This window comes from Pagrus pagrus (assembly GCF_965226575.1).
Source record: "Pagrus pagrus genome assembly, chromosome: 19".
Taxonomy (NCBI): domain Eukaryota; kingdom Metazoa; phylum Chordata; class Actinopteri; order Spariformes; family Sparidae; genus Pagrus; species Pagrus pagrus.
In genome coordinates, this window is record NC_140203.1 from 1,344,741 (window position 1) to 1,369,772 (window position 25,032).

General features: G+C 42.9%; 4 protein-coding genes across 4 annotated transcripts; 1 reads left to right on the forward strand and 3 right to left on the reverse strand.

Annotated features, from left to right (window-relative positions):
* Positions 1 to 575: 575 nt before the first annotated feature.
* On the reverse strand, positions 576 to 2,858 carry LOC311275341 (tripartite motif-containing protein 16-like). Its single transcript, XM_084383807.1, has one exon. The coding sequence runs from the start codon at positions 2,658 to 2,660 to the stop codon at positions 981 to 983; it is 1,680 nt and encodes a 559-aa protein (XP_084239933.1). The 5' UTR covers positions 2,661 to 2,858; the 3' UTR covers positions 576 to 980.
* Positions 2,859 to 6,800: 3,942 nt separating this feature from the next.
* Positions 6,801 to 9,356, forward strand: LOC311275340 (tripartite motif-containing protein 16-like). Its single transcript, XM_084383806.1, has one exon. It carries the CDS (start codon positions 7,225 to 7,227, stop codon positions 8,911 to 8,913), a length of 1,689 nt encoding a protein of 562 aa, XP_084239932.1. The 5' UTR covers positions 6,801 to 7,224; the 3' UTR covers positions 8,914 to 9,356.
* Positions 9,357 to 12,677: 3,321 nt separating this feature from the next.
* On the reverse strand, positions 12,678 to 23,509 carry LOC311274833 (betaine--homocysteine S-methyltransferase 1-like; the record flags this gene model as incomplete). The annotated part of the gene is made up of 3 exons (XM_084382830.1): positions 12,678 to 12,941; positions 22,625 to 22,807; positions 23,452 to 23,509. The coding sequence occupies 3 exons, from the start codon at positions 23,507 to 23,509 to the stop codon at positions 12,799 to 12,801; spliced, it is 384 nt and encodes a 127-aa protein (XP_084238956.1). The 3' UTR covers positions 12,678 to 12,798.
* On the reverse strand, positions 14,715 to 16,558 carry LOC311275339 (tripartite motif-containing protein 16-like; the record flags this gene model as incomplete). The annotated part of the gene is made up of 1 exon (XM_084383805.1): positions 14,715 to 16,558. The coding sequence occupies one exon, from the start codon at positions 16,556 to 16,558 to the stop codon at positions 14,867 to 14,869; it is 1,692 nt and encodes a 563-aa protein (XP_084239931.1). The 3' UTR covers positions 14,715 to 14,866.
* Positions 23,510 to 25,032: the final 1,523 nt, after the last annotated feature.

Below are 25,032 nucleotides of genomic sequence, written 5' to 3' on the forward strand. Positions count from 1 at the left end.
ACCACCCCCTCCACGGTGCTGCGTTCAGGGTCCGTGGTGAGAGTGGGAACAACGAGCGTTCTGCGATTCAATGCAGTGTTAAAAATCATGCAAGTTATTTATAAAGGTGAACCTTTCTCCAGATGTTCATTTGGTACAGACCAACAAAATGCCCCAGCATCAGGATTATATTAGTGTTTTAGTGAGCATAAAAAAACGATGTTATACATCTATATTTACATGTAAATAATGTCAACTCAAAATGATCAACTGAGACATTTTTCTGATAATCTCAATCAAATACTTTTAAAAAGCACCACTTTGGCTCTGGTTGAACATATAATCTGCAGAGTAACTAGTAACTAAAGTTGGTAAAGGCTCCATATTTGACTCCAGAATGTAGGAGTGGAAGTATAACAGAGTAGAAAATGGAAATACTGGAGTAAAATACAAGTACTGCACCCAAACTTGAGCAAATGAACTCTCATAATAGTTTGACATGTTCTCCGTCAGCTCTGTATGAAACCCTGAATGAAGACAAGAAGAAAAGACTTTGTTCATGTTTGTTTATTGATGATTTAAAGCTTCAGTTTGTTCACACGTCCATCAGTAAAGTCTGTTAAACCACTCTTGTTCAATGATTTCATGAACAGATTCACTTCATCCACACAATCAGTGTGTTGGAGCAGAATCTCAGCTATGTACAAGCAAATAATGAAGCATCTCCTTATTGATTATGATCATGTAAACTGAAGTCATCATGAGCAGCGAGAGCCTCCGTGGCTGAACAGACACAGGAAGGAGCGCCGCCTGAAGAAAGTCCAACATTTACAGAACAAGAAGAAGACGTCAAAGTACCGCCCATCATGTTTGATTGACAGCTGATCTGTGTGCAGTGAAGAAACACCACAACAATCAGCTCTCAGCAACAATGATGGAAACACAACAAGTGTGAAGAAATGAAACAGAATTTAACCCACTGACCCTGAAATGACTTCTGTCTATTCCAGTTTACAAAACTCAGCAGAGTAATCAACACAAAGTCCAGCATAGAGAGGCTGAGTGAATGTGGTCTGGACTCTGTGGAGGAGAGTCATGGTTTCAGAGACGCTGTAGAAGGACAGAATACCTGCACTGTGATCCAGGTACACTCCAAGTCTGGAGGACTGAGGACCTGAGACAGGAGTTTTGACTTTGTTGTAATAAAAGTTGTATGTGTAACAATCGAACATCCAAGATTTGTCATTGAATCCAAATCCACATTCAAATGAGTCCCCTGGTCTTTTGATGTTCTTGTATGCGACTGCTACACCAGCTCCTCCTCTCCTCTCCACCTCCCAGTAACAACGTCCAGTCAGACTCTCTCTACTCAGGACCTGCTGCCAGTCAGTGAATCTGTCTGGGTGATCAGAATAAGACTGTGGTTGACTCGTGTAGTTGAATGCTGCTTTTCTGTTCCCATCAGATAACAACAGATTTGTGTTTGCTGTGTTTGGATCCAGTGTGATGTCACATGAATATCTTAAGAAGTCAGCTCTGGTCTTGGGCTCCGGTTGTGGGTTTGACAGTAAAACATCCACTTGAGTCTCTGTCAGTGAGATGTTTGATGACATTGACTTCTGTTTCTGTCTCAGGACGTCCTGTAGTTTGTCTCTGACCTCTGACACAGCTGCTGTCACATCCTCAAAGTACTTCAGAGGACGGATATTGATGCTGGATGAGTGTGTAGACTCACTGAGTGCTGACAGTGAGGGGTAGTTGTGTAGAAACTGGTTGTGATCCTCTGTGTGTGAGAGCTTCTTCAGCTCAGTGTCTTTCCTCTTCAGCTCAGTGATCTCCTGCTCCAGCTTCTCCTGAAGCTCTTTGACTCGACTCACTTCAGTTTCCTGCTGGGATCTGACCTGCTGCTTCACATCAGAGCGTCTTTTCTCCATGAGACGGATCAGCTGGGTGAAGATCTTCTCACTGTGCTCCGCTGCTTTATCAGCAGAGCCATTGATGGCCTCCACCTCCTGTTGAAGCACCTTCACATCTTCCTCTCTGTCCTGGATTCTCTGCTGGATGTTTTGTCGACTCCCCTCCAGCTCTCTCTGCCTCTCAGTCCTCTCTGCTGCAGCTGACACTGTGTCGTGGCCTTTATGTTCCTCCACAGAGCAGAGATAACAGATACACTGCTGATCAGTACGGCAGAACATCTTCATCACCTCATCATGACGAGAGCAGAGGTTCTCCTGGAGCTTCTTGGACGGCTCCACCAGCTTGTGTTTTTTAAATGTAGGTGATTGATAATGAGGCTTGAGGTGTTTCTCACAGTAAGAGGCCACACACTGCAGACAGGACTTGAGGGCTTTCAGTTTCCTCCCAGTGCAGACATCACAGGCCACATCTTCAGGTCCAGCATAGCAGCGATCAGCAGGAGCAGCTTGGAGTCCAGTCTTCTTCAGCTCCTCCACTAAAGCTGCTAACATGGTGTTTTTCAGCAGCTCAGGCCTCGGTGTGAAGCTCTTCCTGCACTGAGGGCAGCTGTGGATCCTCCTCTCATCCTCTGTGTCCCAGTGATCTTCAATACAGTTCTTGCAGTAGCTGTGTCCACAGGGAGTAGTCACCGGATCCTTCAGTAGATCCAAACAGATCGGACAAGAGAAAGTCTCTCGGTCCAGCTGAACTCCTTTCTGCGCCATTTCACCTCTCAGTGTCAACGACTGTCTGAGCTTCACTTCCTGATGACTGAAACTAGTCTGAGCTCTGATCTGAACAGGGTGTGTTTGTGCAGTGAATCAGAGCTTTGAGTTGGAGTCCTGACACATTTAACTCATTTCCTAAATGTTCTCTCTACTCTGAACCTTTGCACACACGCGTATCTGTATGAATCAATAGTCCTTCACAGATTAATGTTTCAGGCATCAGAGGAGAATATAAAACGTTTGTCCGTTATTTCCGGATGGTACCTGAAGGCAGCGTCACAGTCTCTTTGTTCCAGACTCGATCAAACGACAGAAAATGAATCCGCCATGTTTGTTTCTCTCTCTGTGGAGTTTAACGTCGTTAGTCTAAAAGTTTCTCTCTTTGTTTTCTGCTCCTCGGTCCTTCTGTCCCTCACAGACGTGCACAAACATCTGCACGTTTTGAAATATGTGACGCAAGCACGCAGAGAACGTGGCGACGGCAGGACGCAGTACGGCAAGCCCACTGGGACAAAGGCGATTCAGTACAAACAAATGTAGAAACGTCTGTTTGCAGTTTGGTCCTCAGGTCACTGGCATGGCCCACTGGGACAAAGGAGTCTCTGCAGAACCGGTGGACTGATGGACCGACAGGCACAGAGCGGATCCGAGCCGGTGACTGAACCCAGAGCAAATGAAGCAGCAGCATTTTATACAGGAAGAGCAGAGAAGACAGAAGGCAGGTTCAACCAATAGGTGAACAGAAGACATGCAGAGGGAGGGGTCTGCTCCTTGGAGAGGGTGAACAGCAGGGGGGAGGTTTGGGCCACGCATTTAACATAGTGACCGAACCGGTCTGGACCTCCTCTGATTAACTGCTGTTACACAAATGTGTCTCTGCAGCTTCAGGAGATTGTTGTTGTTGGTCACCCACCCAAGTGTTTGTTTCAAACTTAGATAAACTATATTAATATAAACAACAACAATCATATTCAATCATCACTTTAAGTAACGTGTTCATACAGGACTCATATAGTGACGTAGCTGCTCTGACAAACTTACAGGTGGGATTTGTATTTATCACAGTGGTGTTTCACTCAGAAACTGCAGGGGGCGCCACATCACACACATGTACTGAAGTATCAAAAGTACAAGTTAAATATAGATGAAAGTACAAACTGTAAACTATGTGCCGACTGATCATCAGACTGTTATTTTATCTGATTCACAATAAAATAACTAAATGAAAACATGTTGTACAGTAACTACAGTTAACACGTAAATGTAATGGAGTAAAAAGTACAATATCTTCCTCCAAAATGTAGTGGAGTGGAAGTATGAAGGAGCAGGACATGGAGATACTCAAGTAAAGTACAAGTACCTCAGAATTGTACTTGAAAATTTAAAAAGTAGTTGTACATGTACTTAGTTACATTCAATCACTGGTAAAAGTACTCAAAGTCATACTTGAGTAAAAGTCTTTCAGTATCTGATATTTAATGTACTTGATATCAAAAGTTAAAGTAAATGATACATGTATTGACGTGTATGTATATACTGTATACTGTGGCTCTTTATCTGATTACCAATAAAATGAATGATTTGGAAATGTGCTACTTTGGCTCTGATGCAGCAGTAATCTGCAAAGTTACTAAAGTAATCTAATAAATGTAGCAGAGTGAAAGTATAAAGTAACAGAACATGGAAATACTCACGTAAAGTACAAGTACCTCTAAACTGGACTAAGTTCAGTACTCGAGAAAATGTACTTAGTTACATTCCATCACTGGGCATCATAAGTGCTGGAGAAAGTATTCAGATACTTTACTTAAGTACTAATGCCACACTGTAAACTACTCTTTTACAAGTGAGAGTCCTTTATATGAATTTTACTTAAAATAATGAAATATTATTGTTGTTGTTTACATTAATATTGTTTATCTGAGTTTTAAAACAAAGACCTGGGCGACCAATCTTGGTTTAACAGAGACAGAATAAAGGGACGAATGCCTTCTCTCTTTTCTTGAGAGAGGGGATACTGTGAAATCTTTGTCAGGGGGCACTCTGTTTCAGCAATATGTGCTGGCTCAGCTGTTTTAATCACCACTGTGATTAGAGGAAGAGGCCCATACTGACGGGGCACACTAGACAATACTCTATCATGGACTTTCCCTTTCTCTTCACCTGTGGGTTGATTGTGATCCATCAGAGCAGGTACACAGTTGTCTTGTTATGTTGATTAGTCTCTAAAAAGACGCCGTCTGGGGTGCAATAGATGGTGCAATTTAGTTTGCATAACAAATGTTCCCTAACAGATTCACGGGTGTGGTACCCGACAGAAGAAAGGAGTGGGAAGTAGTGACACTTGACATGCTTTCAGTGAAAGGACCTGTAGACACTATAGTAGGCTCAGATACAGGTAGATCCACGGGAATACCTCCAGCCCCCACAGCTCTGACTGTTTCTGCAGGTATTGTTGGTTTTAATGTAGAAAGAGGAGCTGCTGTGTCTGCCAGGAATGATGTTGATTTTCCGTTCACATGAATCATTAAATTAGGTTCTTCTTTTGTTTTTGCTAATTTAATTAGTGGAGCTTGGGTTATAATTTCTCCTGTTTCAATGTGGTCACTGTCCTGACAGCTGTATTGGTTACACTGTGGGGTTGGTGGCTCTTCTGTCTGGTTACCTGATGGAGGTGCCGTTGATTTATATTAATTCATCTTCTGTCATTATTATCATAAGAATATGTCTTTTATTTATTTAGATATATTATTTGAAACAATTCTTTTTCTTTTCACTACAGATTGTAAAGATTCAGTTTGTTTATTATGATATCTGCACTTTTTATAATTACTGTAGCTGAATTATGGATCCATAAAACTACATTTTGTGATACAAAATATATTAAATTAAACATAATAAAGGCTTCATATGTGGGGAGGTTTGTGTTGCTGTATGAGGAAAAGGTTGATTGGTCGCCCAGGTCTTTGTTTTAAAACTCAGATAGACAATATTAATGTAAACAACAACAAGAATATTTCATTATTTTAAGTAAAATTCATATAAAGGACTCTCACTTGTAAAAGAGTAGTTTACAGTGTGGCATTAGTACTTCAGTAAAGTATCTGAATACTTTCTCCAGCACTGATGATGCCCAGTGATGGAATGTAACTAAGTACATTTACTCAAGTACTGAACTTAAGTCCAGTTTAGAGGTACTTGTACTTTACATGAGTATTTCCATGTCCTGCTCCTTCATACTTCCACTCTGCTACATTTTGGAGGAAGATATTGTACTTTTACTCCATTACATTTATGTGTTAACTGTAGTTACTGTACAACATGTTTTCATTTATTTATTTTATAGTGAATCAGATAAAATAACAGTCTGATGATCAGTGGGCACATAGTTTACAGTTTATACTTACATCTATATTTAACTTGTACTTTTGATACTTCAGTACATGTGTGTGATGTGGCGCCCCCTGCAGTTTCTGAGTGAAACACCACTGTGATAAATACAAATCCCACCTGTAACAGTTTGTCAGAGCAGCTACGTCACTATATGAGTCCTGTATGAACACGTTACTTAAAGTAATGATTGAATATGATTGTTGTTGTTTATATTAATATAGTTTATCTAAGTTTGAAACAAACACTTGGGTGGGTGACCAACAACAACAATCTCCTGAAGCTGCAGAGACACATTTGTGTAACAGCAGTTAATCAGAGGAGGTCCAGACCGGTTCGGTCACTATGTTAAATGTGTGGCCCAAACCTCCCCCCTGCTGTTCACCCTCTCCAAGGAGCAGACCCCTCCCTCTGCATGTCTTCTGTTCAGCTATTGGTTGAACCTGCCTTCTGTCTTCTCTGCTCTTCCTGTATAAAATGCTGCTGCTTCATTTGCTCTGGGTTCAGTCACCGGCTCGGATCCGCTCTGTGCCTGTCGGTCCATCAGTCCACCGGTTCTGCAGAGACTCCTTTGTCCCAGTGGGCCATGCCAGTGACCTGAGGACCTAACTGCAAACAGACGTTTCTACATTTGTTTGTACTGAATCGCCTTTTGTCCCAGTGGGCTTGCCGTACTGCGTCCTGCCGTCGCCACGTTCTCTGCGTGCTTGCGTCACATATTTCAAAACGTGCAGATGTTTGTGCACGTCTGTGAGGGACAGAAGGACCGAGGAGCAGAAAACAAAGAGAGAAACTTTTAGACTAACGACGTTAAATTCCACAGAGAGAGAAACAAACATGGCGGATTCATTTTCTGTCGTTTGATCGAGTCTGGAACAAAGAGACCGTGACGCTGCCTTCAGGTACCATCCGGAAATAACGGACAAACGTTTTATATTCTCTTCGGACCTGCCTGAAACATTAATCTGTGAAGGACTATTGATTCATACAGATACGTGTGTGTGCACAGGTTCAGAGTAGAGGGAACATTTAGGAAATGAGTTAAATGTGTCAGGACTCCAACTCAAAGCTCTGATTCACTGCACAAACACACCCTGTTCAGATCAGAGCTCAGACTAGTTTCAGTCATCAGGAAGTGAAGCTCAGACAGTCGTTGACACTGAGAGGTGAAATGGCGCAGAAAGGAGTTCAGCTGGACCGAGAGACTTTCTCTTGTCCGATCTGTTTGGATCTACTGAAGGATCCGGTGACTACTCCCTGTGGACACAGCTACTGCAAGAACTGTATTGAAGGTCACTGGGACACAGAGGATGAGAGGAGGATCCACAGCTGCCCTCAGTGCAGGAAGAGCTTCACACCGAGGCCTGAGCTGCTGAAAAACACCATGTTAGCAGCTTTAGTGGAGCAGCTGAAGAAGACTGGACTCCAAGCTGCTCCTGCTGATCGCTGCTATGCTGGACCTGAAGATGTGGCCTGTGATGTCTGCACTGGGAGGAAACTGAAAGCCCTCAAGTCCTGTCTAAAGTGTCTGGCCTCTTTCTGTGAGAAACACCTCCAGCCTCATGATGAATCACCTGCATTTAAAAAACACAAGCTGGTGGAGCCGTCCAAGAAGCTCCAGGAGAACATCTGCTCTCATCATGATGAGGTGATGAAGATGTTCTGCCGTACTGATCAGCAGTATATCTGTTATCTCTGCTCCGTGGAGGAACATAAAGGCCACGACACAGTGTCAGCTGCAGCAGAGAGGACTGAGAGGCAGAGAGAGCTGGAGGGGAGTCGACAAAACATCCAGCAGAGAATCCAGGACAGAGAGGAAGATGTGAAGGTGCTTCAACAGGAGGTGGAGGCCATCAATGGCTCTGCTGATAAAGCAGCGGAGCACAGTGAGAAGATCTTCACCGAGCTGATCCGTCTCATGGAGAAAAGACGCTCTGATGTGAAGCAGCAGGTCAGATCCCAGCAGGAAACTGAAGTGAGTCGAGTCAAAGAGCTTCAGGAGAAGCTGGAGCAGGAGATCACTGAGCTGAAGAGGAAAGACGCTGAGCTGAAGAAGCTCTCACACACAGAGGATCACAACCAGTTTCTACACAACTACCCCTCACTGTCAGCACTCAGTGAGTCTACACACTCATCCAGCATCAATATCCGTCCTCTGAAGAACTTTGAGGATGTGACAGCAGCTGTGTCAGAGGTCAGAGACAAACTACAGGACGTCCTGAGAGAGACATGGACAAACATCTCACTGACAGTGACTGAAGTGGATGTTTTACTGTCGAACCCACAACCGGAGCCCAAGACCAGAGCTGACTTCTTAAGATATTCATGTGACATCACAATGGATCCAAACACAGCAAACACACTTCTGTTATTATCTGAGGGGAACAGAAAAGCAACATTCACGTTTCAACAACAGTCTTATCCTGATCACCCAGACAGATTCACTAACTGGTATCAGGTCCTGAGTAGAAAGAGTCTGACTGGACGTTGTTACTGGGAGGTGGAGAGGAGAGGAAGAGGAGGAGTTGGTGTAGCAGTCGCATACAAGAACATCAGCAGAGCAGGGTGCTCACATGAATGCACATTTGGACACAATGACAAATCTTGGATTTTATATTGTTACACAGAAGGTTATCTCTTTAGTTACAACAAAGTCTTAACTCCCATCCCAGGTCCTCAGTCCTCCAGACTTGGAGTGTACCTGGATCACAGTGCAGGTATTCTGTCCTTCTACAGCGTCTCTGAAACCATCACTCTCCTCCACAGAGTCCAGACCACATTCACTCAGCCTCTCTATGCTGGACTTCGATTTGACGGTTTGTTTTCTGGAGGCTCTGCTGAGTTTTGTAAAGTCAAATAGACAGAAGTCATTTCAGGGTCAGTGGGTTAAATTCTGTGTTTCATTTCTTCACACTTGTTGTGTTTCCATCATTGTTGCTGAGAGCTGATTGTTGTGGCGTTTCTTCACTGCACACAGATCAGCTGTCAATCAAACATGATGGGCGGTACTTTGACGTCTTCTTGTTGTTCTGTAAATGTTGGACTTTCTTCAGGCGGCGCTCCTTCCTGTGTCTGTTCAGCCACGGAGGCTCTCGCTGCTCATGCTGACTTCAGTTTACATGATCATAATCAATAAGGAGATGCTTCATTATTTGCTTGTACATAGCTGAGATTCTGCTCCAACACACTGATTGTGTGGATGAAGTGAATCTGTTCATGAAATCATTGAACAAGAGCGGTTTAACAGACTTTACTGATGGACGTGTGAACAAACTGAAGCTTTAAATCATGAATAAACAAACATGAACAAAGTCTTTTCTTCTCGTCTTCATTCAGGGTTTCATACAGAGCTGACGGAGAACATGTCAAACTAATATGAGCACAGGAGCCTTTCCTGCACATTTGCATTAACACTTCCACTCCACTACATTTTGGAGGAAGATATTGTACTTTTTACTCCATTACATTTAAGTGTTAACTGTAGTTACTGTACAACATGTTTTAATTTATTGATTTTATAGCGAATCATATAAAGATAACAGTCTGATGATCAGTTGGCACATAGTTTACAGTTTATACTTCCATCTATATTTAACTTGCACTTTTGATACTTAAGTACTGTTCTGCCCTCTGATAAAAGTTGTGATTTGCCCTTTAATTCATTTCATTAAAAAGTTTCATGAACGTCATTTCATAATTCATGTTATGTTAAAAAACACTATTTACAGCTAAAAAGGTGATAATATTACATTGCTTTGCACCATTCCAAGATGTACTCTTATTTTGAAGGCCTGCTGCGCTATGCATTATGGGATAGAGACGGACGAGTTGTTGTTGTAACGAAATTCTGATGAACATAATGGAGGTTTTCCTTCTTAAACTTCTTCTGGACACCTTCACAGCAATGGCTGTAAGTTCTGGTTGTTTGGCACCTTAAAGCACAAGTGTAAGTGTCTTAGATGTGTTTTCTGCATCTGTTTTGATAGTGGCTAACTAACTTTGCGAGCATTAATGCTAATCTAGAAGCGTTTTAGCCTACTGTTTGACTGTGTTAGCATGCTAATAGCGTTCAAGCCTTTTGTTACCATATTAGCATATCAATGACGTTTACCTTTCCTATTTGCATATGACATTAGCGCCTGTTGTTACCTTAATGGCTAACATTAGCACTTATCGCTACCTGTGTTTTAGTCACTCAGTAACAGTTTTCATGCTAATAAGACACATTTTCTCTCTTTTGTTCTACAACAGTTTTACTCAAAGTCTTTCACCTGTCAGTATGGAAACTGTAAATAAGGGAGCGAAAACCGAGTTTGGCTGGCTGTTCATCTGCGTTAAGTACTGGATGTATATAACACGTAGTGGGAACACAAGTACATTTGTGCGATGTGTCGCCCCCTGCAGCTTCTGAGTGAAACACCACTGTGATAAAACTTCAGTGAAGTTAGTTTTAAGTTGGATTTTCGACAGACATTCGCGAGCCACTCCAACATTTCAAGTGCACCCTTATTGCAGACTTTACAGTAAACACACGGAGAAGACGGCTACAGCGTGTACCGACTAACTGTTTTCAAAATAAAAATGTGGGATATTTAAAGTAGGATACTGTGTTTAAAATGCTAATATTTACATGTAGCCTAAAAATTAATTAGACGTAAATATTAGCATTTTAGCTCAATAGCTTCCAGGTCATGTGATCAATTGACTCAAAATCAGTGTGGGATCATGTAACTACACTGGCTGCATGAGATACGCCTCTTGTTTTTACGTTTTAGGTCTCGAAGTATTTTTTATTAATTTTTATAAATTTTGATATGCAAATATTAGCATGTTAGCACAATAGCTTCCAGGTCATGTGATCAATTGACTCAAAATCAGTGTGGGATCATGTAAATACACTGGCTGCATGAGATACGCCTCTTGTTTTTACGTTTTACGTCTCGAAATATTTTTTATTAATTTTTATATGCAAATATTAGCATTTTTAGCAAATATTAGCATTTTAGCTCAATAGCTCCCAGGTCATGTGATCAATTGACTCAAAATCAGTGTGGGATCATGTAACTACACTGGCTGCATGAGATACACCTCTTGTTTTTACATTTTAAATCTGTTCAATATTTTTTATTAATTTTTATATGTAAATATTAGCATTTTAGCTCAATAGCTTCAAGGTCATGTGATCAATTGACTCAAAATCAGTATGGGATCATGTAATGACACTGGCTGCATGAGATACACCTCTTGTTTTTACATTTTACATCCCTAAATATTTTATATACATTTTTTATTAATTTTTATATGTAAATATTAGCATGTTAGCTCAATAGCTCCCAGGTCATGTGATCAATTGACTCAAAATCAGTGTGGGATCATGTAACTACACTGGCTGCATGAGATACACCTTTTGTTTTTACGTTTTACGTCTCGAAATATTTTTTATTATTTTTCATTAATTTTATATGTAAATATTAGCATGTTAGCTCAATAGCTCCCAGGTCATGTGATCAATTGACTCAAAATCAGTGTGGGATCATGTAACTACACTGGCTGCATGAGATACGCCTCTTGTTTTCACGTTTTACGTCTCGAAGTATTTTTTATTAATTTTATAAATTTTGATATGTAAATATTAGCATGTTAGCGCAATAGCTTCCAGATCATATGATCAATTGACTCAAAATCAGTGTGGGATCATGTAACTACACTGGCTGCATGAGATACGCCTCTTGTTTTTACGTTTTACGTCTCGAAATATTTTTTATTCATTTTTAGGCTATATGTAAGTATTAGCATTTTAGCTCAATAGCTTCTTAATAGCTTTAAACACAGTATCTCTGCTTTAAATATCCCACATTTTTATTTTGAAAACAGGAAGTCGGTACACGCTGTAGCCGTCTTCTCCGTGTGTTTACTGTAAAGTCTGCAATACGGGTGCACTTGAAAAGTGTGAGTGGCTCGCGAATGTCTGTCGAATATCCAACTGAAAACTAACTTCACTGAAGTTGTGATGAATAGAAATCCCACCTGTAAGTTTGTCAGAGCAGCTACGTCACTATATGAGTCCTGTATGGAAACATTACTTAAAGTAATGATTTAATATGATTGTTGTTTATATTAATATAGTTCATCTAAGTTTGGGTTGGTGACCAACAACAGCAATCTCTCCACATATGTAACGTTTGTAATGTCTTATATTACAAAATGTACTTTTGTGGATGTATAATTCAGCTACAATAATTAAACAAATATATACTTGTTAAGCCATCGTCTTTTCCCCTGCAGCCATTTTGACATGAGATCTCAGGTGCATCTTTACAACACAATAGGTTTTTTTTCCTTTTGGCCCTCCGAGGTCCAAAGTTCAGAACAAAAGTGATGCTCACACCGATTTCATTCAATTAGAAGAAGTTTATTGCTACACGTTTTTTTTCCTTTTGTAAGACAACATCAGGCACTTTTGGAGTGTTACAACATCTGTGTGCATTGAAAGCTGCTCTTTATTGTCGTCACAGTCGATAATGTTACTGAAACAGGCACTCGTTGATGGTTAACGCTAGGAAGCTAGTTTGAAGTGATACCGGTCTTCCACACAGAGTAAAAATGGTCCTAAAGACAGAAAAACCTTTTTGGTGTGTAAACTTCAGTGTAACATCCGTCAGGAGGAGCTCAGTGGCTGTGGGCGGCCTTGTCAAACAGAGCCTTCAGCTGCTCCTGGGAGGTGGCCTCCTTCTGCTGCATCAGGTCAGCGTGGCCTTTGGTGACGCCCCAGCTGTCGGGCGTCGACATCGAGGGGCAGAGGGGACGTCCGGACGCAGGCTTCAGCGCTGTAAGCTTCCCGGGCGTATTTCTGCATGTCCCATCTGGTCAGGATCCTCGGCTCCAGACCTGTCGGACATCACATGAGGGGATTAATGTGTTGGACTGAGGAATTAAAGGACAAGTTCCTCCAAAAATCTCCTCACCTCCGTTTGACGTTTCAGTCTACAAAACCTTTCTGGATTCAGTCTCCATACAGCTCGTCTGCTGTGATCCAAGTCTCCATAAGCCCCGCCCCTGAAAGAATTAGAGCTTACCCTGTCTATAGTTATATATTTATGCACAAGCTCGACCATGTGTTGATCGTGTCAATAACATCCTTTTCTAATCATTTTCCAGAGACTGATCACAGCAGACGAGCTGTATGGAGACATCTGATGTTTTTTATTTTTGGGGCCATTTTGCTTCAATAACGTGTTAATTAAAAAAATGTAGGTTTTTATCGTAGTTCAGATTTCTGTTCTGGACGTTTACCCCTCTGAAGTGTGTCCTCTCACCTCCTGGAGGCATTTCTTCATGACAAGTCAGACATTGTAGATATGTTGGGTTTTATTGTGTTTCTTCATCATCTCACATTAACTTCAACACAGCTGTATTGAATCAACATGAATATATGTAATATAACATGAATTGTATCAACCACTGACCTTATTTCAGGCATTAAACTTGAAACTGGTTAAAAACACTCTCACAGACTTTGAGACGAGGAACCAGATGTGCAGAAACGCTCACTGGTTTCTGGGTTTTGTGACTTGTGATAGATGATCATTGCACTCGAGGCAGAGAGGACAGAGAAGTGATCAGAGTTTTGCAGACAGACGTTAAGGGCGGCATGAAAATCCTACACTTGACCTCCCTCTCTCTCTCTCTCTCTCTCTCTCTCTCTCTGGTTACAGGTTATACAGGATGTTTTTAGGCTGCTGGTGATGATGGATCCTTAAAGAGGCGGAGCAGTTTGTGAAACAGGTGACTGACGCTCAGTCTGAGCTGTTATTAACAGCGGAGCTGACACTGCTGTGTGACGTCAGCACAGTCTGATCTTTACTCGTGCTGCTTCCTCTGCATCGTGTGTGAAGATACAGCTGTTACCATGTTGGCAGCTTCCTGACATGTGTGGCTTCATCATCTGTGTTCTCTAAATTCATGAAAACCTGCCATGTTGAGAACAAAAAAAGTGTTTATTGTCTGTTGAACCCAGAAACGCTCACTGGTTTCTGTTGTGTGTCAGGACTCATTACTTCACCACTCTCTTCATATCAATTCAAACGTCGTCACTGACTCAGGGTCCAGACAAAAGACACAACTCATCAGAGAACAAAGCACAGACAAAATCAATCGTTTGTTTAAAGTATTTTGTTCATTTTTGTTCATCCCCTGTTGTAACAAGTACCTTAATGTCAAACTTGAGTAAAGATAGTTAAATATTACTTCAGTAAAAGTAAAAGTCTCCCATAAAAATAGAACTTAAGTGAAAGTCTGAAAGTATCTGATATTAAATGTATTTAAGTATCAAAAATATAAGTAAAGTAAATTAAACATCTATTTACATGAATGTAAATAATGTCAACTCCAAATGACTCAGATATTGAACATTAATCTCCATCAAATCCATTTTAAAAAGCACCACTTTGGCTCTGTTGAACATGTAATCTGCAGAGTAACTAGTAACTAAAGTTGGTAAAGGCTCCATATTTGACTCCAGAATAGAGGAGTGGAAGTATAACAGAGCAGGAAATGGAGTAAAATACAAGTACTGCACCCAAACAAATGAACTCTCATATTAGTTTGACATGTTCTCCGTCAGCTCTGTATGAAACCCTGAATGAAGACGAGAAGAAAATACTTTGTTCGTGTTTGTTTATTGATGATTTAAAGCTTCAGTTTGTTCACACGTCCATCAGTAAAGTCTGTTAAACCGCTCTTGTTTAATGACACAACAAGTGTGAAGAAATGAAACACAGAATTTAACCCACTGACCCTGAAATGACTTCTGTCTATTTGAGTTCACAAAACTCAGCAGAGTTCTGAACATTAAGTCCAGCATAGAGAGGCTGAGTGAATGTGGTCTGGACTCTGTGGAGGAGAGTCATGGTTTCAGAGACGCTGTAGAAGGACAGAATACCTGCACTGTGATCCAGGTACACTCCAACTCTGGAGGACAGACGACCTGGGACGTACGTTTTGACTTTGTTGTGATAAAAGTAAAAACTGTCTGAGGTATACGATAACATCCAAGATTTGTCATTGTATCCAAATCTAGAATCATCGAAGCCCTCGAGGAAATCTCCTCTGCTGATGTTCTTGTATGCGACGGCTACAACAAGTACTTTCCTTTTCCTCTTCACCTCCCAGTAACAACGTCCAGTCAGACTCTCTTTACTCAGGACCTGACCATGGTTAGTGAATCTGTCTGGGTGATCAGGATAGATCTGATGTTTTCTCATTACTGTTGCTTTTCTGTTCCCCTCAGATAATAACAGCCACATGTTTGCTGTGTTTGGATCCAGTGTGATGTCACATGAATATTTTAAGAAGTCAGCTCTGGTCATGTTCTCTGGTTGTGGGTTTGACAGTAAAACATCCACTTCAGTCTCTGTCAGTGAGACTTTTGTTGACGCCGATGTCTGTTTCTGTCTCAGGACGTCCTGTAGTTTGTCTCTGACCTCTGACACAGCTGCTGTCACGTCCTCAAAGTACTTCAGAGGACGGATATTGATGCTGGATGAGTGTGTGGACTCACTGATCGCTGACAGTGAGGGGTAGTTGTGTAGAAACTGGTTGTGATCCTCTGTGTGTGAGAGCTTCTTCAGCTCAGCGTCTTTCCTCTTCAGCTCAGTGATCTCCTGCTCCAGCTTCTCCTGAAGCTCTTTGACTCGACTCACTTCAGTTTCCTGCTGGGATCTGACCTGCTGCTTCACATCAGAGCGTCTTTTCTCCATGAGACGGATCAGCTGGGTGAAGATCTTCTCACTGTGCTCCACTGCTTCATCAGCAGAGCCATTGATGGCCTCCACCTCCTGTTGAAGCACCTTCACATCTTCCTCTCTGTCCTGGATTCTCTGCTGGATGTTTTGTCGACTCCCCTCCAGCTCTCTCTGCCTCTCAGTCCTCTCTGCTGCAGCTGACACTGTGTCGTGGCCTTTATGTTCCTCCACGGAGCAGAGATAACAGATACACTGCTGATCAGTACGGCAGAACATCTTCATCACCTCATCATGATGAGAGCAGATGTTCTCCTGGAGCTTCTTGGACGGCTCCACCAGCTTGTGTTTTTTAAATGTAGGTGATTGATAATGAGGCTGGAGGTGTTTCTCACAGTAAGAGGCCACACACTGCAGACAGGACTTGAGGGCTTTCAGTTTCCTCCTAGTGCAGAAATCACAGGCCACATCTTCAGGTCCAGCATAGCAGCGATCAGCAGGAGCAGCTTGGAGTCCAGTCTTCTTCAGCTCCTCCACTAAAGCTGCTAACATGGTGTTTTTCAGCAGCTCAGGCCTCGGTGTGAAGCTCTTCCTGCACTGAGGGCAGCTGTGGATCCTCCTCTCATCCTCTGTGTCCCAGTGATCTTCAATACAGTTCTTGCAGTAGCTGTGTCCACAGGGAATAGCCACCGGATCCTTCAGTAGATCCAAACAGATCGGACAAGAGAAAGTCTCTCGGTCCAGCTGAACTCCTTTCTGCGCCATTTCACCTCTCAGTGTCAGCGACTGTCTGAGCTTCACTTCCTGATGACTGAAACTAGTCTGAGCTCTGATCTGAACAGGGTGTGTTTGTGCAGTGAATCAGAGCTTTGAGTTGGAGTCCTGACACATTTAACTCATTTCCTAAATGTTCCCTCTACTCTGAACCTGTGCACACACACGTATCTGTATGAATCAATAGTCCTTCACAGATTAATGTTTCAGGCAGGTCAGAGGAGAATATAAAACGTTTGTCCGTTATTTCCGGATGGTACCTGAAGGCAGCGTCAGTCTCTTTGTTCCAGACTCGATCAAACGACAGAAAATGAATCCGCCATGTTTGTTTCTCTCTCTGTGGAGTTTAACGTCGTTAGTCTAAAAGTTTCTCTTTGTTTTCTGCTCCTCGGTCCTTCTGTCCCTCACAGACGTGCACAAACATCTGCACGTTTTGAAATATGTGACGCAAGCACGCAGAGAACGTGGCGACGGCAGGACGCAGTACGGCAAGCCCACTGGGACAAAGGCGATTCAGTACAAACAAATGTAGAAACGTCTGTTTGCAGTTTGGTCCTCAGGTCACTGGCATGGCCCACTGGGACAAAGGAGTCTCTGCAGAACCGGTGGACTGATGGACCGACAGGCACAGAGCGGATCCGAGCCGGTGACTGAACCCAGAGCAAATGAAGCAGCAGCATTTTATACAGGAAGAGCAGAGAAGACAGAAGGCAGGTTCAACCAATAGGTGAACAGAAGACATGCAGAGGGAGGGGTCTGCTCCTTGGAGAGGGTGAACAGCAGGGGGGAGGTTTGGGCCACACATTTAACATAGTGACCGAACCGGTCTGGACCTCCTCTGATTAACTGCTGTTACACAAATGTGTCTCTGCAGCTTCAGGAGATTGTTGTTGTTGGTCACCCACCCAAGTGTTTGTTTCAAACTTAGATAAACTATATTAATATAAACAACAACAATCATATTCAATCATCACTTTAAGTAACGTGTTCATACAGGACTCATATAGTGACGTAGCTGCTCTGACAAACTGTTACAGGTGGGATTTGTATTTATCAGTGGTGTTTCACTCAGAAACTGCAGGGGGCGCCACATCACACACATGTACTGAAGTATCAAAAGTACAAGTTAAATATAGATGCAAGTACAAACTGTAAACTATGTGCCCACTGATCATCAGACTGTTATTTTATCTGATTCACTATAAAATAAATAAATGAAAACATGTTGTACAGTAACTACAGTTAACACATAAATGTAATCGAGTAAAAAGTACAATATCTTCCTCCAAAATGTAGTGGAGTGGAAGTATGAAGGAGCAGGAGATACTCAAGTAAAGTACAAGTACCTCAGAATTGTACTTGAAAATGTTAAGAGTAGGTGTAAATGTATTTAGTTACATTCAATCACTGGTAAAAAGTACTCAAAGTCATACTTGAGTAAAAGTCTTTCAGTGTCTGATATTTAATGTACTTGATATCACAAGTTAAAGTAAATGATACATGTATTTACGTGTATGTATATACTGTATACTGTGGCTCTTTTCATCTGATTACCAATAAAATGAATAATTTGAAAATGTGCTACTTTGGCTCTGATGCAGCAGTAATCTGCAAAGTTACTAAATAATCTAATAAATGTAGCATAGTGAAAGTATAAAGTAACAGAACATGGAAATACTCACGTAAAGTACAAGTACCTCTAAACTTAGTTACATTCCATCACTGGGCATCATCAGTGCTGGAGAAAGTATTCAGATACTTTACTCAAGTACTAATGCCACACTGTAAACTACTCTTTTACAAGTGAGAGTCCTTTATATGAATTTTACTTAAAATAATGAAATATTATTGTTGTTGTTTACATTAATATTGTTTATCTGAGTTTTAAAACAAAGACCTGGGCGACCAATCTTGGTTTAACAGAGATTGAATAATGCGACGAATGCCTTCTCTCTTTTCTTGAGAGAGGGGATACTGTGAAGTCTTTGTCAGGGGGCACTCTGTTTCAGCAATATGTGCTGGCTCAGCTGTTTTAATCAAACCAATGTGATTAGAGGAAGAGCTGAATTATGGATCCATAAAACTACATTTTGTGATACAAAATATATTAAATTAAACATAATAAAGGCTTCATATGTGGGGAGGTTTGTGTTGCTGTGTGAGGAAAAGGTTGATTGGTCGCCCAAGTCTTTGTTTTAAAACTCAGATAAACAATATTAATGTAAACAACAACAATAATATTTCATTATTTCAAGTAAAATTCAGGGATGCCGTACCGTGCAAACTGCGCCTTGCACCTTCTGATGGCTGTTTCTGCTGACAGGTCTGGAAGTAGATCGATCTCCCAGAAGTCAGAATAGGGATCCACCATGAGCAGGAAATCCTGCCTTGCGTAGCTGAACAAGTCCATGCTGACCAGCTGCCAGGGACGTGTAGGGAGTGGGTGTGACATCATAGTCTCTTTCTTTTGTTCGTGTGCATACTCATTACACACCGAGCACTGCTGCACATAGTCTTTGATTTCACCCTGCATGTTTGGCCAGTAGAGAGTATCGCGGGCATGTCTGAAACAAGCCTCACCCCCCACGTGGTTGTAGTGGATCCGTCTCAGCATCTCAGGACGCATAACTGTCGGAATGATGATGCGCTGGCTCCCTAAAAAGCACACCGTCCTGTGCGCTTATTTCATCTCTGATGGCCCAGTATTCTCTGATGGCTATGGGGCTCTCCTCTTTGTGTTCTGGCCATCCCCCCAGCACGACCGACTTGAGTGTTTGAAGACACACATCCTCCTCTGTGTGTTTCCGTATCTGTGCGAGGCGTTGGCTGGTGACGTTAAGATAGTCTGTTTGCTGAATGGCTGCCGCGTCACACTGCTCCTGCTGCATGCTGCAGACCATTTCACGTCTGTACTGAGTGTCCGTTCTCTGTGGCGGGGTGGTGGCCCTGCTGAGCGTGTCACTTATGTACATTTCAGGGCCTGGCTTGTACACCACCGTGAGGCAGTAGTTCTGAAGTGTAAGGAGCATGCTCTGCAGGCGCTTTGGTGCACTGAGAAGGGGCTTAGTGAAGATTGACACTAGCGGGCGGTGGTCGGTCTCCGCAGTCATATCACCCCTCCCACATAGGTAGTAGTGGAAGCGTTGACAAGCGAATACGATGCTCAGGCACTCCTTCTCGATCTGCGCGTAGTTTTGCTCCGTCTGGTTCAGCGCGCTGGAGGCAAAGGCAACCGGCTGCCCCCCCTGAAGCAGGCAGCAGCCTAACCCGGTCTGACTGGAGTCGCTCTGTATGGTGACCGGCTTGCTGACATCAAAATAACGCAGTACTGGCACCGCCGTGACCAGCGTCTTGATCTCTTTCATAGCCGCATCATGTTTGGGCAACCAGTGCCACGGCACCTCTTTGTCCAGCAACCTCCTCAGCGGTTCACACACCTCTGATAGGTGGGGCATGAACCTCGATAAATAGTTAACGAAGCCGACACACCGCTGAATGCCTTTTGCATCCGTGGGGTTTGGCACGTCCATGTCCGCCCTGACCTTCTCGGGGTCAGCTTTGAGGCCCTCCGCCGACATGATGTGGCCATGGAAGCGGACCTCTCTCACACGAAACTGCAGCTTTTTTATGCTCAGCCTCAGCTTCACTTCTCTGCATCTGTCCATCAGAGCAATGAGGTTTGCATCGTGGTCGCGTACAGCTTCCTCCTCCGTGTCCCCACAGCCGACTACGAGGATGTCATCAGCTATGGGCTCAATCCCCTTCAAACCGGCCAGCAGCTCATGTTGTTTCCTCTGGTACAACTCCGGTGCCACTGTCACGCCGAAAGGGAGCTTCAGCCATCGCTTTCTACCCCAGGGTGTCCAGAACGTTGTCATTAGGCTGCTCTCCTCATCCAGGCGACACTGCAGGAATGCGTCGCGCGCATCCACCAGGGTGAAGACACGTGCCTTTGGCAGCTTGTACAGAACGTCATCTAAAGTGGGCATGAGGTAATGAGACCTCTTCAGGGCTCGGTTAAGGGGCTTAGGGTCGATGCAAAGCCTCAATTTGTCCGGCTTCTTCACTATGACCAAATTGCTGATCCAGTCTGTGGGCTGAGTGACTGTGGTTAAGTGTCCGTCCTTTTCATATTGGTCCAGCTGCGCCTTAACAGCCGCCTTGAGGGCCACCGGGACATTCCTCGGTGCGCACTGGACGCGCGCCACAGTGCCATCCAACTCGACCCGGCAGTGACTCGACTGGGCTGGTGAACACGTCATTGTAAGTGTTAATGAGACAGTCTCTGGTTAGTTCACCTGTCCTGCAGTGCTCCACTTTGTTCAGCTCTTCGGGAATGGTGAAACGCATCAGGCCAAGTCTCTCGCATGTCGCCCCTGAAAGCAAGGGCTTCTGGCTGGTGTGCACAATCTCAAAGTCCAGTCTGTGTGTCTTGCCCCTGATGACACACTGTGTGCTGTACACGCCCATGGAACTCATCCACTCACTGTTGTAAAGCCTCAGTCTGGTGAGACTTTTCTGAAGAGGCGCTCTAGGTGCCAGTCTCATCTTGTCTTTCATGCTCATCACATTGCAAGTGGCTTCGGAGTCAAGCTGGCATCTCTGGACCCCTCTGTGCAGTGGCAGGTTTACAAACCACTTTTTCCTTTGAGCGTTCACAGCCCCCACGCTCTCAGCTGTGTACACATCTCTCTCGTTGCAGTCGCTGTCCTCCAGGTCTCCTGGTGGCGGGTCATCCACAGCGTTCAACTGACGTGCTTGCTGGCCTCTTTTCATGCATACTTTGGCAAAGTGATTAGCAGTGCCGCACAAGCGACATGACTTTCCCAACGCGGGGCACAGGTCTCGCCCCCGTCTGTGCGGTGTGCCACAGTACTTGCATCCACCTGTGCCTCTCTGTGGCTGTGCAGATGTGTTGGTGGACTCCGGTGGCCTGCTGGTAGGTCTCCGCCCTGGTCGCTGTCCATATGCTACATTGATGCTCTCCCCCGGCACAGAGCTGCAAAGTGACATGGATTTTAACTTAATATCCAACACCTCCACTGCGCGACCAATGTCAATAGCCCCCTCCAATTTAAGGTCCTTTTCTCTTAGCTTGCGCCGCCTGGCGCCCTCATCAGTTATTCCAAGAACAAGTCTGTCCCTTATGAGCTCATCTCTTATAGCTCCATATTCACATGTGGCAGCTTTCTCTCTCAGCCTTGTGACAAAAGCATCCACGGATTCTCCTTCCTCTTGTTTAAGGTTGCCAAAAACATACCTCTCAAAGATGACATTTTTGGAGGGTGTGAAGTATTGTCCCAGTTCGTCAAGTATCGCTCCCGCGTCTTGCTGCTCTTCCGCCGTGAGTCCCAGGTTGTGCTTGTAAACATGATGGCAGTCCTTCCCCATTAGCCTCCTGAGCGTTGCTGCCTGCACCGGCTTCTCTGCCTTGTTGATCCTGGTCGCAAGCAGATAATCCTCAAACTCTGATCGAAAGCTAGCCCAGTTGCCGTGAAGATCCCCAGTCATCTTCATGGGCTCCGGTGGCGGAATGTTGGAAGCCATCGTCTTGGCGGGGTGCTAATGCTAGCAGGCTAACTGAAACTTCTAACTAAGCCTAGTAAAACAACTAAACGCACGCCGTTCCAGTGACAGGCAATGTAGGGCTCACTCTGGGTTCATTACAACTTCTGACACCATGTTGTATGTGAAGGTGCATAGATAACAGACAGAGTCGGGCTGTGTCTCTCAGTAACTTGTATTCACCGCTGAGCACGTAACCGAACTGAGGTGTGTTACACCAAAACAGTACATATACATCCGTGCCCCCAGGTGGGGCTGTTGGCTGCATAATATTACCATACAACAACATCTGATGTTTAAATCATCTCCAGCTGCTTCAGTTGTTTAGCAGAACGCTGCAATTCTGTTTTACTGTGAAGCCCCAGAAATGTTCTGTGGACTACGAGACTTCACCTGACTTTATATCATCATGGAGGGAGGAGATGATGATGACTGGATTGTTCATGTTTGGGTGAACTGCTCCTTTAAACGTTGAGCTGTGTATCTACGTACTGAAGGGGAACTCGGGCAGGTCGATGAAGCCCTGGCGGCCGCAGTCAGGAGTGTGGTACGCCAGCGGCTGGATCATGAAGTGAGCCTTCAGCCCGGCCTTCTTCACGCCCTCCATCATCATCTTCACAGTCTTCAGACACGTCTCCGGGTCGAAGTGGCAGTTAATGCCCACAATCTGAGCTCCTGAGAAGGGAAACGTGGACTTTCATCAGGACTCAAGTTAGTTCTGAGTTAGAGAGTGCCTCCATCATCAAAGATGTTTTAGCGGTTTGTTTTTAGGTAAAATTATGTATTTTCATGTTAAACTTGCAGCCTGATAAACGTTATGAGCGTTTAATAAGTTGTATTATTAGTTGACTTTTCTGCTCTTCGTCTTTAATCATCACGCTGACCTCCAGTTCACATTTACTCTTCACATGTAGTTTATGGCCTGTTGAGTTCATGTGAATCCTTCTGTAAAAACAACGTTATTTTCCTGCAGTGTAAAGATACGCTGTGTTTCTCGTCGTGCTTCCACTTGGTGGCGCCAGGGTCACATGTTTAACTTGGACACGTTCTGGCTTCATGATGGGACAATCTCAAACCTCCACACCAGCAGTGGAGATCTCAGCTTGTTGACATGTCGCATGATGGACGAGGTAGAATCCAGTGTGGAAATCCCATGAAACTACAGGTGAAATCATATCAACTGAAAATGTCCAAAATACACATTTAGTGTTCATTGTAGTGAGTTTAGTTTCAGTGTGGAGCAGCTCTGAATGCACACCTTTAGTGTCCAACCATCCAAAAGTGCTGATGTTGTCTTAATTCCTTTAACTGAACAGAACCTATGGGTTTTGTCCTTTTAGTGACAGCTGGGACATCGTTTTTATTTTTGGGCGCCATTTTGCTTCAATAAAATGTTTTAATGAGTAGGAAATGTGAAGTTAATGTGTAGTATTTGTGTGATAAATGTTTAGTAAATGTGTAGTAAATGTGTAGGAAATGTGTAGTATATGTGTGGTAAATGTGTACTATATGTGTAGTAAATGTGTAGTTAATGTGTAGCAAATGTGTAGGAAATGTGTAGGAAATGTGCAGTAAAAGTGTAGTATATGTGTGGTAAATGTGTGGTAAATGTGTACTATATGTGTAGTAAAGTGTAGTTAATGTGTAGTTAATGTGTAGGAAATGTGCAGTAAATGTGTAGTATATGTGTAGTAAATGTGTAGGAAATGTGTAGGAAAAATGTGCATGAAATGTGCAGGAAATGTGAAGGAAATGTGTAGGAAATGTGTAGTAAAAGTGCAATAAATGTATAGTTAATGTGTAGTTAATGTGCAGAAAATGTGTAGGAAATGTGCAGGAAATGTGTAGTATCTGTGTAGGAAATGTGCAGGAAATGTGTAGGAAATGTGCAGGAAACGTGTAGGAAATGTGTAGTAAATGTGTAGTTAATGTGTAGCAAATGTGTAGGAAATGTGCAGTAAAAGTGTAGTATATGTGTGGTAAATGTGTAGTAAATGTGTACTATATGTGTAGTAAAGTGTAGTTAATGTGTAGTTAATGTGTAGGAAATGTGCAGTAAATGTGTAGTATATGTGTAGTAAATGTGTAGGAAATGTGTAGGAAAAATGTGCATGAAATGTGCAGGAAATGTGAAGGAAATGTGTAGGAAATGTGTAGTAAAAGTGCAGTAAATGTGTAGTTAATGTGTAGTTAATGTGCAGGAAATGTGTAGTATATGTGTAGTAAATGTGCAGGAATGTGCAGGAAATGTGCAGGAACTGTGTAGTAAAAGTGCAATAAATGTATAGTTAATGTGTAGTTAATGTGCAGAAAATGTGTAGGAAATGTGCAGGAAATGTGTAGTATCTGTGTAGGAAATGTGCAGGAAATGTGTAGGAAATGTGCAGGAAACGTGTAGGAAAAGTGTAGCAAATGGGTAGTATATGTGTAGGAAATGTGCAGGAAATGTGTAGGAAATGTGTAGCAAATGTGTAGTATATGTGTAGGAAATGTGCACGAAATGCGCAGGAAATGTGTAGGAAATGTGTAGTTAATGTGTATTATATGTGTAGAATGTGCAGGAAATGTGTAGGAACTGTGTAGTAAATGTGAAGGAAATGGTTAGGAAATGTGTAGGAAATGTGTAGTATATGTGTAGTAAATGTGTAGTTCAGACACATTTCAGATTTCTCTTCTGGACGTTTATGCCAATTAGTAGACATTTAACTAGTTAGCCTCATTTGCATATTTAAACAGACGATATCAGGAAACTTGTAATAGAAGAAAATAATTGTTCATGCAAACGTGTTGTAAATGTGCAGTAAATGTGAAGGAAATGTAAAAAAATGTGTATGAAATGTGCATTAAATGTGAAGGAAATGTATAGGAAATGTATGGGAAATGTGCAGTAAATGTGTAGG

Excerpts from the sequence above, each read along its gene's own strand:
- LOC311275341 (XM_084383807.1), bottom strand. The coding sequence starts at position 2,660 with ATGGCGCAGAAAGGAGTTCAGCTGGACCGAGAGACTTTCTCTTGTCCG.
- LOC311275340 (XM_084383806.1), top strand. The coding sequence starts at position 7,225 with ATGGCGCAGAAAGGAGTTCAGCTGGACCGAGAGACTTTCTCTTGTCCG.